General features: G+C 57.0%; 6 protein-coding genes across 6 annotated transcripts; 2 read left to right on the plus strand and 4 right to left on the minus strand.

Moving 5' to 3' along the window:
* The first annotated feature begins 1,048 nt into the window (after positions 1–1,048).
* On the plus strand, positions 1,049–4,331 carry MYCTH_2304130 (uncharacterized protein). Its single transcript, XM_003662880.1, has 3 exons — positions 1,049–3,356; positions 3,414–3,856; positions 3,912–4,331. Exons 1-3 carry the CDS (start codon positions 1,273–1,275, stop codon positions 4,172–4,174), a joined length of 2,790 nt encoding a protein of 929 aa, XP_003662928.1. The 5' UTR covers positions 1,049–1,272; the 3' UTR covers positions 4,175–4,331.
* An 834-nt stretch (positions 4,332–5,165) lies between these two features.
* Positions 5,166–7,641, minus strand: MYCTH_2304133 (uncharacterized protein). The gene is made up of 5 exons (XM_003662881.1): positions 7,421–7,641; positions 7,300–7,344; positions 7,097–7,196; positions 5,996–7,017; positions 5,166–5,939 (listed from the first exon to the last, which is right to left on the minus strand). The coding sequence occupies exons 1-5, from the start codon at positions 7,440–7,442 to the stop codon at positions 5,485–5,487; spliced, it is 1,644 nt and encodes a 547-aa protein (XP_003662929.1). The 5' UTR covers positions 7,443–7,641; the 3' UTR covers positions 5,166–5,484.
* A 311-nt stretch (positions 7,642–7,952) lies between these two features.
* On the minus strand, positions 7,953–8,941 carry MYCTH_2304135 (uncharacterized protein). Its single transcript, XM_003662882.1, has one exon. It carries the CDS (start codon positions 8,603–8,605, stop codon positions 7,997–7,999), a length of 609 nt encoding a protein of 202 aa, XP_003662930.1. The 5' UTR covers positions 8,606–8,941; the 3' UTR covers positions 7,953–7,996.
* A 755-nt stretch (positions 8,942–9,696) lies between these two features.
* Positions 9,697–11,316, minus strand: MYCTH_2304137 (uncharacterized protein). Its single transcript, XM_003662883.1, has 2 exons — positions 11,216–11,316; positions 9,697–11,150 (listed from the first exon to the last, which is right to left on the minus strand). Exons 1-2 carry the CDS (start codon positions 11,249–11,251, stop codon positions 9,924–9,926), a joined length of 1,263 nt encoding a protein of 420 aa, XP_003662931.1. The 5' UTR covers positions 11,252–11,316; the 3' UTR covers positions 9,697–9,923.
* Positions 11,317–11,479: 163 nt separating this feature from the next.
* Positions 11,480–13,639, plus strand: MYCTH_2304140 (uncharacterized protein). The gene is made up of 2 exons (XM_003662884.1): positions 11,480–12,870; positions 12,947–13,639. Exons 1-2 carry the CDS (start codon positions 11,731–11,733, stop codon positions 13,562–13,564), a joined length of 1,758 nt encoding a protein of 585 aa, XP_003662932.1. The 5' UTR covers positions 11,480–11,730; the 3' UTR covers positions 13,565–13,639.
* Positions 13,640–13,761: 122 nt separating this feature from the next.
* On the minus strand, positions 13,762–15,669 carry MYCTH_2304142 (uncharacterized protein). Its single transcript, XM_003662885.1, has 4 exons — positions 15,264–15,669; positions 15,129–15,204; positions 14,934–15,070; positions 13,762–14,884 (listed from the first exon to the last, which is right to left on the minus strand). Exons 1-4 carry the CDS (start codon positions 15,560–15,562, stop codon positions 13,846–13,848), a joined length of 1,551 nt encoding a protein of 516 aa, XP_003662933.1. The 5' UTR covers positions 15,563–15,669; the 3' UTR covers positions 13,762–13,845.
* Positions 15,670–16,064: the final 395 nt, after the last annotated feature.

Below are 16,064 nucleotides of genomic sequence, written 5' to 3' on the forward strand. Positions count from 1 at the left end.
TGCGACGGCCCGGACTGCTTGGCAGTCGGTATCGGCGCCAGCGAACAGAAGACATCGTTCCCATGTTCCCGGTCTCGCCGGTGGACACCGGAGGACAAAATGACAGGATGCTCGGGGAATGTTAGTGTGCACTGGAGCTACTTGTAGGCAGTCCGCCATTCTGGGGGTTGCAACGCCGCTAACCGCAGAGGCGCTGGTGTTGCGCCGAAAAGAGCAAGTGTCCAGGGGGTAGGTCGGTTCACGCTAACCCAAACAAGGAGTCGCGGCTTGCAGGTCGACGCAGCAACCTGTGTCGAGCTTGCCTATCACGGCTTGACGGCCTGTGGGACTCAAACGAGCAGCGGTCGCTCTGAGCCTGAGCGTTACAGCGGTCAACCGACAACGGGTTCCTTCCTCCCCCGGCCGACTCTCGGTTCCTTGGCTCTCTCTTTTTCTCAGTGTTTCCAGATTGGTCCTTACGCTACGCTGTCAGACAGTGGGCGCTGGCCATTGGGTAGGGGAGTCATGGTACTGTACGGAGTAATCCTGGGGTCATTGCCCTGCGCTTGCGGGAATATTTACAAACCTGGAAGTACTTCCACGGGTTTTTCTCCGAACACTCCACGCTTGATTTAGTCCCAATTTCTTCGACCCCAAGGCGAAACATCAAAAGGAGCAAGCTTGGTGCCGGCCGAGATAGGCGCCTTGTGTCCGCCGCCCGCGTTTGCATTGCATCCATTGGATCCGGTGCTTCGCCAGACGCCCGTCTTTTCGCCCACCTCGATGCTCAATTGATCATTTCCCTTGGTTCTTCCACGCTGTCGTCCGACTTTGTCTATCTTTAACCCGACAGTGGGATATTTCTCGTTTCTTGACGGCGCACTCTTTTCTCGCCTTGTTCCCTGCCTGCCCAGGCAGCTGCTTGAACGTTTGTTGTTTTTCTGTTTTGATTTGGCTGCTACGCATCGACCGCCACCTCTGGCTCGCGACTCGCAACCCGCAACTCGCAAACCGTAAACCGCATCAAGCAGCGGCAGACGCTCTTTTTACTGCAAATCGACAGCAGCAATTGAAAAGCAAAAATCGAAAATATCGATCCTCGATCCGCTTCCGGCGGAACACCGTCCATCCCACCCCAGTCTCGACGCACACCCCGCCTCGCCTGGCACTCCTTATTCTGACAGCGCGCATGACACGGTCATGGAACAGATCTGACTGCCCAGCCTGTAGAGTGGGAGCTGGATTCGACGGATCGATAATCTCCCGGCCCCGAGCGCCGGCCGTCCCAAAGCCATGTCGGCGCCACCAGCCCGACATGGCCAATCAACATCACTCCACGAGCGGTCCAACTCGCAAACCAGCAAACCCGGGATCCGCCTTGTCCCGTACTCGCCGCCCCGGCTCGATCCCGAGGACCGGGCGCCAAGCCAGGCCTCGTCGCGGGACCGGACCTCCGGGAGCTTCCAGGACCAGTCCAGTAGCAACGTTTCGCACACCAGGCGGCCCAGCTGGAGAGATGAGGTGACAGAGAGCCGTTTTGGTGGCCAGGGGTCCGCGTTGTCATCGCCCACGGTCCGGCGTTCCTCATTGGTGAGGCCTGGGGATGAGAGAGTTTCAGGGGTGAAACCTCTGCCCAACCCCTCGGTCTTTAGCCCCGCTGGGCCAACCACACCGAGGCTGAGGTCACCGTCTGACGTCGTCTCGTCTCAAGTCGCGGGCCATGAAGCATTGGCGGCGCGGCGCACTCGCGCAGATTCTTCGCCGTCACCTTCTGCGTCACTTGGTTCCGCCACTTCCCAGCACCGACGCTCTCACTCGCGCCGAGGCACTTTGCGCCTTGCCGTCCACCCTAACGGGACCTTCTCCCTCGTTCCCGAAGACCCGCAGCACGACGCGTCTGGCAGCGTCGCCGGGAGCCTCACGTCGCCTCATTCGTCGTACGCTTCGAGATCCCCTAGTGCCCAGGACCGTCCCTCGATCGACACGTGGAGTAATCGCCGTGCGAGTACCCCCCTCACGGGCGCAAGCACCGTCGTGCTCGACCAGAGCTCTTCTGAGCTCCCCCGTTCCACTCCCTCGTCCCGCCGTTCCTCGACCACGCAGCTGGCCGAGGATCCCACTTCTTCGTCCCCCTGGAACTACCGCCTCGTCGGTGGCCTGCGAAAAGTGCCCGCCACTCCGGACAACAAAGGGAAGCAGCCCTTGTACGGCGCATCGTCGACGTCGTCGTCCGAGACACAGCTCGCTCCGCTAGCGGAAAAAACCGCCCCGGCGAACGACGAAAAGGGCGACGAATCGCCAACTCGGTCTGTCGTGCCCAAAGCATCCTTCACTACCTCCGTAACTGCCCAGACGGTCGAGACCATTTCTGAAGCGACGAATTACAAGGTGTATGGCCCCGCCTCTGCTGCACAGGAGTCCAGCGATAGTCTTGCGTTCAACTCCGAAACTCCCCCCAACTGGGAAATCTTGGGTCAGTCGCCTGCACCAGCGTCCCAAAGCAGCTCGGCCGCGGCATCGCAGGGCGGCAACGAAAATTACGTGCTACACGGCCCTCCGTCCCTGTCACCCTCGTCGTCCCTCGCCACTGTCGCCAGAAAGCCACGCCCCGTTTACTCCCAGGAGAGCTTGGTTGTTCCACCGCTAAGACCGAAGAAGAGGACGTCATACGAAGGTTTCGGCTATTACAAGCAACGATCTCGCGAAACCCTCCGCTCCCGCACCGGTTCCGTTCAGTCGCTCAAGAGCTTATCCTCCATCATCACGGGTCAAGACCCTACCCAGGTGTTCCTGAAGACGCCAGCGGTGCTCGGTCTCGGCGCATCGTCAACTCAGCGCTTCTCATGGTCGGTTCCCCAGACGTCCGAGTCCGGCGCGTCCACTTCCCAGGCTGCCCACACCCTCCAAGCGCAGACTCCGATGCTGCAGTCACAGCCCCACCAATGGAGCTCCCAGCTGTCTACAGTCATGTCGGAGAGCGAGCCGGGTAGCGATCCCGCCCGATCTGTCTCGCCGCTCTCCGAGGGGAGCGGAGGTCACCACCGCCGCGGCAGCAGCACCGGCTGGGTGAGCTCCATGCACAGCCGTCAGATGGCGAGCGTCTCCTCGTCCATAGCTGGACAGCTTGACGAGGCCGCGGCTACGCCGGGCAGCGACTCGCTCGAGAGGCCGCAGCCGAGCGTCGCGAGAGCAGGACCCTCGCAGATTCGCATGATCCGAGACCAAGACGAGCATGGGGATGGGCTGGCGGACCTGGAAGAACGGCCGTCAAGGACAGGACTGTCTGCACTGTTCGCCAACGGTTCCGGATGGAACCTCCATTCAAACTCGAGCTCTCGCGCCAACAGTTTCACTTCGTCGATCCCTGCCTGGGCTAGGTAAGCAATGAGACCGCCCCGTCACTCACCTCGTGTTATGCTGACACGCGTCTCAAGGGTCTACTACGGATCCGGCGAACGACGGTTTCTCGGCCGGCGTCCCTCTTTTCTGACCATCTCTGAGAGCGGCGACAGCCGACCGCCAAGCTCTGGCTTTCTCGGCGGCAGCGAGTCTCCGAACACGGACAACTTTCCCCAGACCATCTTCAGTCCGAGGAAGCGCCCAAGGGAAGTCCAACCCAACGTTGATCAGCAGCCCGCTCCTGAACAGGCGCCCATGGAGACATCGCCGGCCCCTCAGACCCACGAGTTCAACGTGTTCAGGTCATTGAGGCAGAAGACTTCCAGCATCTGGTCGCCACATCTCCAGACAGATCGTCGGGCAAATCGCTACAGCGTATGGGATCCGCCGAGCGTGAGCTGGTCGGCCGACAGCGGTATCTTTGGTAGGAGGAACGCACAGGTGGTGCTCTTCATTCTTGGGTTTGTCCTTCCTCTGGGTAGGTTGCCTCACCGTCAACATCACCAGGGGGCGAGATCCTAACTGTTTTATAGCATGGATGGTTGCTGCTCTCCTTCCCCTGCCTCCCAACCCCGACCTGGAATCAGCCCAGGCCGAAAACGGCAAGAGCAAGTACAGCCCTACTCATCCCGCCTCTCGTAAGCAGAGATACGTCCTCGATGAGGCAAGGTACCAGAGTGCCAGGTGGTGGCGCAACCTTAACCGGGTCATGTCCATCATCGGCCTTCTCATTATCGGTGCTGTCATCGCTCTTGCTGTCGTTGGCGTTCGGCAGGGTTGGGGACAACCGAGGTGAAGAGAACCCAATATCCGCCACCGAAGTCACCCCAGCAGCTCTGCTCACCATCCAGCACGTCGCCTCCCATGCGCTGTCGAGTCCATCAGCAGCACCCACGCTTTCGAAGCTCGCCATCTTCAATCTTGGTATATACATACGTACACATGCACATGCCTCCCACGGAGCACGATCTTACGACGCATTCGAATGAACTGAACGGCGGAGGAAAGGGTTTTCGTTTTCCGGCGCCCGAAACGGTTTCTTAACGAGGGGATTCTCGCTCTATCGCTCATTATCATCATTATCATCATCGACAAGGCAATGGACACTCTCATGCGTTTCCCAACCCCTCCAGTGGGGTGTCACGATCCTTCCGACAGCCATGTCGATATCCTACCTTTTTTTTTTCCTCTCGTTTTCTTCCCTCGCGCCAACCGTAGTGTTGGCTATGGGACATGTCAGCCACGACATTGTTTGATTTTGACACATTTCTTTCTTCTATCCCTTGTATTATCACCCTCACCATCCTTATACCGTTTAACCTTTCACTCTGAGGAAGAGGAGAAGGGCAGACGGAGGAAGCATTAATGATCCAGGGGTTCAATCGGCGAGAAGATACCCCGTCACTGAGTGTTCTTTTTTCTTTTTTTTTCTGCAAACAGCTTGGAGTCGGGCGGGTATTCTTGGACATTTCTTGGGAGGGCTTCTGTCACGCACGCAACACACACATGCGCGCACACAATGCTCGGTGGTTGTGTTGACCATATGGTGTCCCCAACATCACCGTCATTTGTTTTCATTTTTTTCCTAGCGCTCTGGGATCATCTGTCATGTCATGGTGGGGGAATTTAAAGGGCCTCATGATGGTGACGTTGATGATACGCCTTGGCTACTTTCTAGACCTTATAGTCATGGCTATGAGACTCCGGCTCTCACTATTACACCTAGTGTTTAAACTTTTTTTTAAAAAAAAAACAGACTCGCCTCTATAGTCGGTGGCGGTCGTTGTTGTGTTGGATTACGGGAGGAAAACTCAACGTAATTCAAATACAATATTAGATAGTTCGAGTCCTCGTCTTGTGAAAAATATTAGTGACGTTGAACCATACCTCGTCGAGGGTGACGCGTGCAAGCGCTCTTAGCAACGGGGGCTTGCTGATACACTTCCCTGAATCGTCGCCGATCCCTCGAACACCCCATTCTTCATCTGCACATAATTGAACACTTTTCCCGGCTTGCCGACTTTCGGCCGCCTGTTCCATGGATGTCGGAACACTTGATGCTTGTTTGGAAGAGAAGGCGCTCAGTGTCTGACTGTTGGTCGCACCTCACTTCCGCTTCAGCGCCTCGGAACTTCGAATTTCGCTCATAGCGTCATCAAACTCCTTGCCCAGATCCTGCGTGATGCCCATGACGGGAGTCCGCGAAGCCAGGCTGTCCGAGCTGGTTGATCTGCTGAGCTTTCCATCGCCCCCGTTGCTGACAGTTCCGGGCCCGCTGACCCCGGCCTTGGCGTTTCTCTGTTCTATCTTCTTCTTCAGTGTCGTCTTGGCAGGCGAAGCAAAGAAGACCATCAGCCCCGCCGTGCCGATGATGGCATAAAAATACAAGCGCGACCAGGCTAGCAAGGAGTCAGAGAAGGAGAGGATGAGGAAGGGCACGACGGCGAAAGAGAATGTGAGTTGAGTGGTGAGCCAAGAGGCGACATCGTAGTATTTCTTTGAAGGGAGGTCGGCGCCGGTCTTGGGATCGAGGAAGAAGGGACGGAAGTTTCGGCGCATGTCTGCCAGAGCGTGTCAGTAGGAAGTATAGGCGAACAGAAGGGATAAAAAATCATACTCTTGGCAACTGTCTGGATGAAGGAGGCCAGGACAAAGGAGAGGTAGTAGCCTGGATAGAAACCGTGCCAAAAGGCGGAAGTGGTGAAAGTAGCCAAGCTGGCGCGGAAACCGGGCTTCTTGCCCCGCGGAGTCACGCGCAGATAGACGTAGTTGCGCAGCCACTTGTTGGTGTTGATGTTCCAGGCCTCGAGATAGCCCCTAGTGTTCTGTGCGAATTCGACCCCCCACGGATCAATGTTTTTGAGGCGATCCCACGAGACCTTACCAGTCAAAGGATCTACCCCATTATATCCCAACCCGGCGAGGATGCAGGCGCCTTCGGACATTGTCCATACGCCATAGTACTTGGTACGTGCGGTGAAGCCGACCATGTGTAAGATGAGCACACGGTAGGGCAAGCTGTAGCTGAGGAATTTGTCTTGAACCAGGACACTGGGATCGAAGTAGGCGGACAGCTTCAGGAACGCAAAGATCCATGCTAGACCTGTTACGAGCTTCAGCATAGCTGGTGTGCCGCTGCGTGGGATTTTGCGCTTGCGCCTGGTCGGTGGCTTCTTGGCCGGATCGACGTTTGCGGGGACCTCGAACATGCTCGTGTCGAGCCACCGACGGTACTCGGCGAAATCAAATGCCGGCCCGATCAGCATGCTGGGGAAGAAGAAGACGAATCCAGCATAGTCAAGTAGGTCAGGAAGCTCCGTCAAGCGCCGGTCCTTCTGGAAGTCGGAGAGCTCGGCTTCAGGGAGCAGACCGTCCGCTACGTTCCAGCAGAAAGCGCTCAGCTTCATGACCAGGACCATCTGCGCGCCCGTGATATCCACCGACCGGGGGCTGTTGGCAGCCTGACGAGCAATATGGTTTATACTCATGTGGCCCATCAGGAAGACGAATCCGACCCAGGGCATGTAGCGGGAGCCGCGCAGGAACTTGGCGATGGCGTAGGTGCCACCCGCCGAAATCAACATGGTTCGGAGGCCATCCCAGAGGTCAAACAAGCCGACGAGGATGAAGATTGAGATGCTGGGGGGAACAAAGAGAGACTGAATGTTAATCACCTGGTATCACTCCTTGCGGCGTAAGGTCTTAGAATCCGGCGCACCTCAACGAAAACAAATTCTTGTATGCAGGTCGTGCGTCGGGAACACGTTTCAAGACGCCGGCAAGCGGGTAGGAGAGAAGGAGGGAAAAGATGAGTTTCACTGGCGTGACGAGCAGGTCAACGTCGGTTGCAAAAGCCTCCTGGGCTCTTTAGGCTCTTCGGGGCTCTAAGGCCTCAACGAGGGCGGAGGGGAGGGCTCGTACGCTCATCGGGACCTGCGCCGAGTTTATCGGCCAGGTAGACAAATGCTGGGACGAAGAACAGCGTTAGCCAAATATGGTCCCTCGCCTAGGCTGGCCAAAAAGTGGCGGCGGTGATGCCTACGTCTGTGTATGAAGGTTATCATCCTCGAGACTGAAAAGGAGGACTGTTAAAGGGCTTCGAGAATGCAAAGCTGCGAACCGCTTGTCGGGAACCTGGAAGGGCGAGTTCGGCGCAAGAAAACAGAACTTTCAGTCGGCAACTTCCGATACAGATCGAGGTGCTAATCTTGAAATCAGGTTTAGGCACATCAGGAGGGAAGGTGCTTGTTTCTGGCATGCAAGAGCGACAATCGAGAAATTGGCAGCTGTGCCCTGACGCGTGACATCACCAGGCGCATCCGTGCACATGCTTGGTCCCGGCGTTAAACAATGCGAGAAAGTGGAGCACTGCCAGGCACATGCTTCTGTGGGCCAATTTTCTATTCTAGGAAGGTTCATACCACTGCGCCGAACACCGGGATTGGCTTCACCGTTTCGCAGTATCAATGGTACAGGCTGCTTAACAAGTCCTCTTTAATTTCTCCTAAGCTAGAGCTAGGAGAGTGCTAATGCTAGGAGACCAAGTCTTGAGAACGCACAAGAGCGGCAGCGAAAGGCGCCCAGCGTTGGCTTCCACGGCAGCAAGCTAGATAGTTCACTAATAAACCAAGTCCCAGTTCTCTTCCTCAGTCTCAGGGTTATATTGTGGGGGATCCACGGCACCGCCCTCGCCCGCATTGCCCATGGTCCCAAACGTCTCCTGCTGTGCCGAGCGGTTTTCCAGGGGGGACACAGGGGGGAGCATAGTGGATGGCGAAGGGCAGTCATTGAACATGATCGCGTCTGAAAAGACGGCCGTCGACGCCGGCTTCGGTGTATCCCAAGACCCGAGGAGGGTAGAAGCCTCCGACAAGTCCATCCCACCCTGGCCCATTGTGAGTGCGCTGTATGACCGTGGGGCTTGCATACTGAGGAAGCCCCAATCCAGAGTTGCGCGGTCGATAAGCTTTGGCTGCGGCAACAATGTTTCGCATGTCACGCCACCGTCTCCATCTTCCTCAATTACTCTTGGATTATTCGGTACGCCGTCGATCACCGCTTTGACCTCCCTCCGTCTCTTGTCTCGTCGTTGGCCGGTAGACGAGGGGCTGCTCCTCCGCTTCTTGTGCCGCTGGCTTGAAGAGGACGGCGTTGGGGACTGAGGTTCCGATGGCCTCGAGCGCTTTAGTGCTGGCTGTGGTGGAGGCGCCTGTGAGATTATTGGCATTATCGACACTGGATGAAGGCCTGTTAGCGGGCGTATACCGAGACAAGTTGTCCCGTCGAGGCGCAGGCACATCTGTGATCTGTGCACTTACACGGATCGGATATTTCCTTGTTCGGGTTGATGATGCTAAAGGCGTGTTTCCACCGACGTATCAAAAAATGGTCCGCGCTGGACTGCGGCTCGCTTCTCTCTTGGTCGCCGATGGTTTGCTTCCAGTTCTTCAACTGGTCGAGAGAAGACAACGGTAGCCGAGAAGCCAGTTGCCGTCGCGACAATTCTCAAGGAGAAATCGCCACGACACTTGGTCCAACTGGGTTCAAGCAGCACTTGCCGTCATCCCAAGATGGCACTGCCATTTGATCCGTGTCACCATAACACGCAGATTTCTCAGACGGGCAAACGGGGATATCCCATTAATGCTCCCCGTATCCCGAGTTGTTAACAGCCAAAATCAAGACAACTGCGGCTCTCTTCCCTGAACAATGGCCCCAGCAGAAGTCGCTCAGCCTTAAGCTCGGGCAACACACCCGATGTATGTAGAAGCGGGTATCTTCAGCAGTGCCAGTGTCACCATGCAAGTTGGCGATGCGAAACCCCGCCGATGGACGGCCTTCCCGCTTCGGAATTCGCGGACAACCTTTGTACATCGGCGCCATGCCAGTTAATATCACCGCCTCCAGAACGCCATCACCAAGCAATCATGCGGCAACAAGACCGCCGCCGCAACCGCTTCCGGTTCAGGAACCTTGAAGTGGTGGGCGACGGAGTAACGACCGCGATACCGGCGGGTGGTGGGTCGAACATGAGTGAAGAGAAGCTGGCACTAACTTGCAAGGATTCAAGCAGCGGGAGGGACCGACATTGAGTGGTAAACAGATTCTTCCTGCAGCTCTTCAACTTTTGTGCCTCGATTTTGTACCGCTTTTCTGTTTTCTTTTCTCTACAGTGAGGACTTTAGTAAAAGACACCGTCCAGCGACAGGGACAGCACAGCTCCCTAAGTTTCGTTTGTGATTGTAACGGCCAGGATCGGGTAAGTGGCGGCAATGGCCGTGAATTGTAAGCTGTCTTAGCTGAGCCGTCTGTTCCGCCTTGAGCCTCGAGGCAGCGACGTCCGAATACCGTAGGGCGACGAAGACGCAACGCTACGATATTGATGGTGCTTCACTGGCGTCTTCTTTCTGAACTGACGCAGGCCTGGGTTCAGCTCATCGTTGGGGTTTTACCGTCACTTGTACACTTCCCAAACCCTCCGGTGCTGTTGTTGCGGGCTGCTCGATTATGGATGCGACACTGTACATGTACAGCCGGCGCGCACCTCAGGTCGGAGTTTCAAGGTCTGGCATTGCCCCAGGCATGGGTCCAGATACGGAAAACATGTCCTCGGGTCGTGGTCGCCGCCGGTATCTCAATGACTCATGGCCCCTGTCAACTCGCACATCCGCCTCAGCTTCGACCTCGCCCCGAGCTTCCATACGTAGGTCCTTAGCGACTTCCATACCCTTTGTCTTGCTCAGGGAGCGTTCCGCGTCAGCGATCGCTTCATCACCGCCACGTGTGTTTCTCTTTCGGGGCCACAAGCTTGGCAAGGCTATTTCCTGAAATCTCGGCTCGACACATCGTTCGTCAAACCAGCGATGGAGACGCGACTCAACCAGCTGCGCAATCTTGGGCACGTCCTGTAATCTTGAGCGACTCCCCATCAAACTGCGAATGGAGAAGTCGAGTCTGTAGTCGTCGAGAAACGTGAAGGTCATCTTTGTAGGCGTATTCTCTGAGGGGTTGCTCGGGATAAACGAGATGGACAGGGTGCCGCTGAACCGCACAACTGACACGGCCAGAGCGACAGGCAGAACCGCACTGAGACGTTTCGGGTAGTTGAGAAGTAATTTTGTCTCGACGCCCAGAGTGATCATATCACTCAGGTCAACGTCCATCCTTGCCTGAAGCCGTGCACCTTCCCGTGTGGCCTTGCTCGCATCAAAGGCTTTACCCGAAGGATAACTAAGGCCATTTTCGTCCACGGGTATGATGCGGCAATTGCTGAAGATGGGAAAGTCCTCGCCAAGACTTAGCTCAGTAATGCGAATCTCGTCGACAAAGTCCGGGCGTGAAGCCCCGTTGAGAGCTTTGGTGAGGGAAGTGAGGATGGCGTCGTCATGTTGGGCGTCACTGCGAAACTGCGCAATTGTTTGGGCTACCAGCACGTTGAACCAGTCCAAACTCTCCGGCTGGTGACTATCCACCTTGTAATAGGTCTTATCGAGAATGGAGCCGATCGTAAGAGTTGGCGGGCTCGGGCGTAAGATGCTGGACTTCTTCCTGTTGAGGGTAGGTTGCTGGGCCGCTTGTCGTGTGCTCGATTCCTTGAGGCTCAGGAGCGACTTCTTGTGGGCGAGTGTCCGGGATCGTCGTTCGTTAGCACGAATGGATGCGGTAATTTCGGGCGATGGGGATTCGCCAAAGATGAAGAACTTGATGAAAGCTGCGAGCAGGAGCACTATCGAGAGCTGCCCGAGGATGAAGCCCTGCGTAAAGGAGAGGCTGGGCTCGCGCGACAGTTGGGTTAACAACATGCCACACATTGTCCAATGGTCAGCGGAACTCACGTAGGCTCAGAACCCGCCGGACACACATCCTGCGCCATGTTGTCTGGGAAGGCCTAATAAACCTGCGGCGAGTTTGCATTGCGGGTTTCCTAAGTGACGTTGCGATGTGGTGGAGCCGACGGGGTCCCTGGATTGCTAGCTGCCGTCATCTTTCTCTGCTTATCTTATCGGCTCTATGTGCTGCACCTGCGCAGCTACCTAGGTAATCCGTACAGGTGGCCTGGACCCCTGGAGAGGGCGTCTTGGCGGGCAATTGCAGGGAACCTGAGCTAGGCCAACTTCCCATCAATCCTCAGAACTTACCTTACATTCGACCCAAGTCGGGAGGAACTTGCTACCTTGATGAGGAGGCTGCTGCCCCCCCGTCCCCCCCAAAAAACGGTTGCTCCAGATTTCATGCAGACAAGCAGATTTCATGCGGGCAAGCATGCAACCTTGGCTGCTAAGCAATGCATAGTCCGAGCTTGTCAACCCACACGGCTTTAATTGATTGAATCGCCTCAGTTCGCCTTCCAAGATGGACGTGGTTCAGGCCGCGTCGGGCTATGTCACCAAAATGGTGACGGCCGGCGAGAGCGCAACGGGGGCGCCGTCGGCCAAAATGAAGATTCTGCTTCTGGATAGGGAGACGCTGCCCTTCGTCTCGACGGCTGTCACCCAGTCCGCCCTCCTCAACCACGAGGTCTATCTCATGGACCGCCTCGACAACCCGAACCGCGAGAAGATGCGCCACCTGCGATGTCTGTGTTTTGTAAGACCTCATCCAGATTCGATCGGTCTCCTCATCGATGAGCTGCGGGAGCCGAAGTACGGGGAATACCACCTGTTCTTCAGCAACGTCATCAAGAAGTCAACCCTTGAGCGATTGGCCGAGGCCGACGACCATGAGGTGGTCAAGCTAGTCCAGGAATATTTCCTCGACTACGTTGTCATAAATCAAGATTTCTTCTCGCTTAACATGTCACTGCCCATGCATCGGCTATGGGGCGGCAACCCAGACACGTGGAACACAGATGCCCTGCAGCGGGCCACCGACGGCGTCATCAGCGTCCTTTTAAGCCTCAAAAAGAAACCTCTGATCAGATACCAGAAGACCAGCCCGCTGGCCAAGAAGCTCGCTTCGGAAGTGAGGTACTACATCAACCAAGAAAACCAATTATTTGACTTTCGTAAAGTCGACACGCCTCCCATCCTCTTGATCCTGGACCGGCGAGAAGACCCTATAACGCCTCTGCTCATGCAGTGGACGTACCAAGCCATGGTGCACCATCTTTTGGGAATTAAAAACGGCCGAGTTGACCTCAGCAGTGTTCCGGATATTCGGCCAGAGCTCAGGGAAATTGTCCTCTCACAGGACCAAGACCCCTTTTTCAAGAAGAACATGTATCTCAACTTTGGCGATCTCGGAAGCAACATCAAGGACTACGTGGAGCAGTACCAGGCAAAGACCCAAAACAATGCCGGCATCGAATCAATAGACGACATGAAGCGCTTCATTGAGCAATACCCTGAGTTCAGAAAGCTCTCGGGTAACGTGAGCAAACACGTCACGCTCGTCTCTGAGCTCAGCAGGCGAATCAGTGCGGAAAACCTTATGGAAATCAGCGAGTTAGAACAGAGCATAGCCTGCAACGACAACCATGCAGCAGATCTAAAGGTATGCTAGCCTCCCCCCTTTCTCCAAAACCGACCCCTCCTTTTTGGCAACGGCCCAACACTGACAAACGGAGCAGAAACTCCAATCCCAGATTCAGAACCCCTCCATCCCCGCCGACAACAAGGTCTCGCTCGTCGCCCTCTACGCGCTGCGCTACGCCAGACACCCGTCCAACGCCCTGTCGATGCTGACCGACCTGCTCGTCGCAGCCGGGGGCGTGCCCGCCCGCAAGGCAGCCCTCATCTCCCAGCTGCTCACCTACCACAACTCATTGCAGCAGCAGTCGGCCTCGGCCGCGTCGGGCATCACCGAGCTGTTCGAGTCGGCGGGACTCTTCAGCTCTGCGAGCTCGCGCTTCAAGGGCCTGAAGGGCGTCGAGAACGTGTACACCCAGCACTCGCCGCTGCTGGAGACCACGCTGCACCAGTTGATCAAGGGCAAGCTGCGCGAGACGCAGTACCCATTTGTCGAAGGGGGCGGGACCACGCGGGACAAGCCGCAGGACGTGGTGGTATTTATCGTGGGCGGCGCGACGTACGAAGAGGCGAAGACGGTGGCCGGCATCAATGCCTCCAGCCCGGGCGTCAGGGTGGTATTGGGCGGTACGACGGTGCATAATGCGGCGACGTTCCTGGAGGAGGTCGAGGATGCCGTTGGGGGCTGGCCAGAGGTGGGGGCGGGAAGGAGACGATAGAGCTACCATGGGGGAAGGCTGTCTTGTTTCGTGTAGGGAGGAGGATCGGCCAACGGGCGTTGCTTGAAATTTTGTGGATGTTTGTGTGCGTGTGGATTGTGTCTTCGTTCTTCCCGGTTTCGGTAATCATTCAATATGAGCAGCAAATACCTACGTGACAGCAGGCGAACGCCCACGTGCCACGAGTCCCCTACGCCGCTTCAGCTTTTTAAACGCCTGCTCTATTCCGGCTCTATGTACGCTCTTACGGAATCTCTTCATTGCATGCCACCTCACCCGCTCTAGACCAACCGGCAAGAATCCATACACCCGTACCCCGCCGCTACACCCCCTTCCTCGCTCTGATCGCCCTTTGTCCGCAACAGGTACCCGCTTTCCTCGTTCCGCAGAACCGCCCCAGTCTTCTGGTCCCACAGGCACGTCCCGTAGATCCCCAGCTCGCAGATGACACCGCCGTGCTCCAGCTTCCCGTTCCGCAGAATGGTGTTCACCAGGGGCGGCGGCGTGATCAGCTCCATCAGAATGTACGAACCCCAGTGGCTCTCGGGGATCTCGCTCAGCCTCCGCGGGATGGCCGTCCGGTAGAAGTTGTTCCCGCCGCCCTCGCGCTGCGGCTTCATGACGAACCGCTTGCACTCCTCCGGGTCCGTCGCGAGCCGCCGCGCCTCCAGCCCCGCGGGGCTGGTGTCCAGGGGGTAGATGTTGGCGAACGTCTTCCAGAGGGCCTGGTAGGTGGCGTCGCCGTCGCTGTCGGGGACGAAGCGGCGCAGGGCGCCCGGGCCGGAGGTGACGGCTTCCGGGGTGGCGAGTACCTGCTGGACCTTCTTCATGCCGGCCAGCTGGGTGAGCACCGACGGGCAGGCGATGGCTGCCGAGCGCTCGATCTGGTAGCGTGCTTCCCAGGCCGACTGGGACGGGTAGTCCGCTGGGCCGTATCCGGCGCGGAGGTAGACGACGGCGACCTCGAAGGTGCGGGCAGGGTTCTGGGGTGGGTGGTAGAGGAGCTGACGGCCCGGGGAGGAAGGGGGGATGGTTGTATGCGTGAGGATCTGAGAGAAGGGGAGGCGGAAGACGGGGATGGGTTCCGCGCCAGAGGACCGGAGGGCGTATTCCAAGTGGCGCTGGTCGAAGACGTTGCGCTCCTCGTCCTGGACGAGGAAGAGGACGCAGGTCTGGTGGCCAAGGGCGGACTTCCCGTAGGCGTGGAATGCAGCTGCTAGTCCTGCGGCGAGGCCCTCCGCGCTGGGATTGGGGGGGAGGTCGGCAGGGGGGAGCGACACCGGTTCCTTTAGGAGGGGATACTCGGTTTTGGCGAGATGTCTTGCAAGCCTCAGCGGTGTTCCTAGCAGTCAGGACCCGGGTAACATACTTGTGGAGCAAAGAAGTCTGAGTGGAAAGCCCCCCAAACGAGGATGCGATGGTGTTGAACTCGACTTGCTTGATCTGGAGGTTGTCGCCATCCTGGTGGACCATGTAGTCGGACCGGAAGAGGCCGAGGCTGAGATTCTAAGTGACGTACAGTCAACCACCAAGGAATCGCAAGCCCGAAGTGAGATGGATTTACCTGGACATAGCCCTCCTCTTTCACCCGCAGGTGAACCTTCCACAGGTTGGCAATGAAGTCGTCGCCTCCAGCGACCCTGTCGCCGGTCAGAGGACACCAACGAGAGCCTCACGGCGATGAGATGGGGATACCCACTCCTGCACAAGACTGCCGAGGTACTCCTCATCCTGGCTGATGCGGGCGTACAGCTCATTGTACTTGGTTTGGATGGCCCTGGCCTCCTCGAAACAGGCTTTGGGGAACGGGCTCGGGAAGAGTGTTACTGGGGCGCTAATGGCCAGAGCCCCTTCGAATTCACCGTCGGCAAATGCCGGAGGGGGCCGTACAGCAAGGCCGTTCGCAATGGTCCAGTCCTTGATGGTTTGCACGAGCTGGTCTCTCTCCACACCATCATCCAGGGTCGGCGGATAGATTCCCCCGATTAGGGAAGACATTGTGTTGGAGTTTCCGTAGTGATGGTGGTGGTGGTTGTCCTCGATGGCGAAGATCGGCGTCTTTTGTCTGCGCTGTTGACTGCAGTTTCAACCCACCTAGATTTCAGGAAACAATAATGCATTCCGTTATGTGTTCCGACCGGCTCCCTGCGCCAACACGATAGTCCGGCGGCACCGGGGATGCTTACAAAGCTTGAAAAATTTAGCCTTCGTTGCTAAGTGGAATTCCTCCGAGTGGCTCGGCCCAAAAAAATGTCTAGCTGGTCGACAATATGAAACCCTTTGGTTCTCCCAAATCCAGAGGTCAATACACCCCCCCACCCAATGAAGCTTCGTGGGACGAAGTTGATAATATTCTCTGGTGTGACCCCGCGCTTGCTTCAACCATTCCCGTGGGGTTCGTCTCAGCGTTATCTTATCAGGATCGCTGGAGTAATTTCGTACAGTGCGCTTAAACGCATACTAGAATAGGAAATTGAGGATCTGTGTTATCTGCGAGCAG

Source organism: Thermothelomyces thermophilus, chromosome 3 (assembly GCF_000226095.1).
Source record: "Thermothelomyces thermophilus ATCC 42464 chromosome 3, complete sequence".
Taxonomy (NCBI): domain Eukaryota; kingdom Fungi; phylum Ascomycota; class Sordariomycetes; order Sordariales; family Chaetomiaceae; genus Thermothelomyces; species Thermothelomyces thermophilus.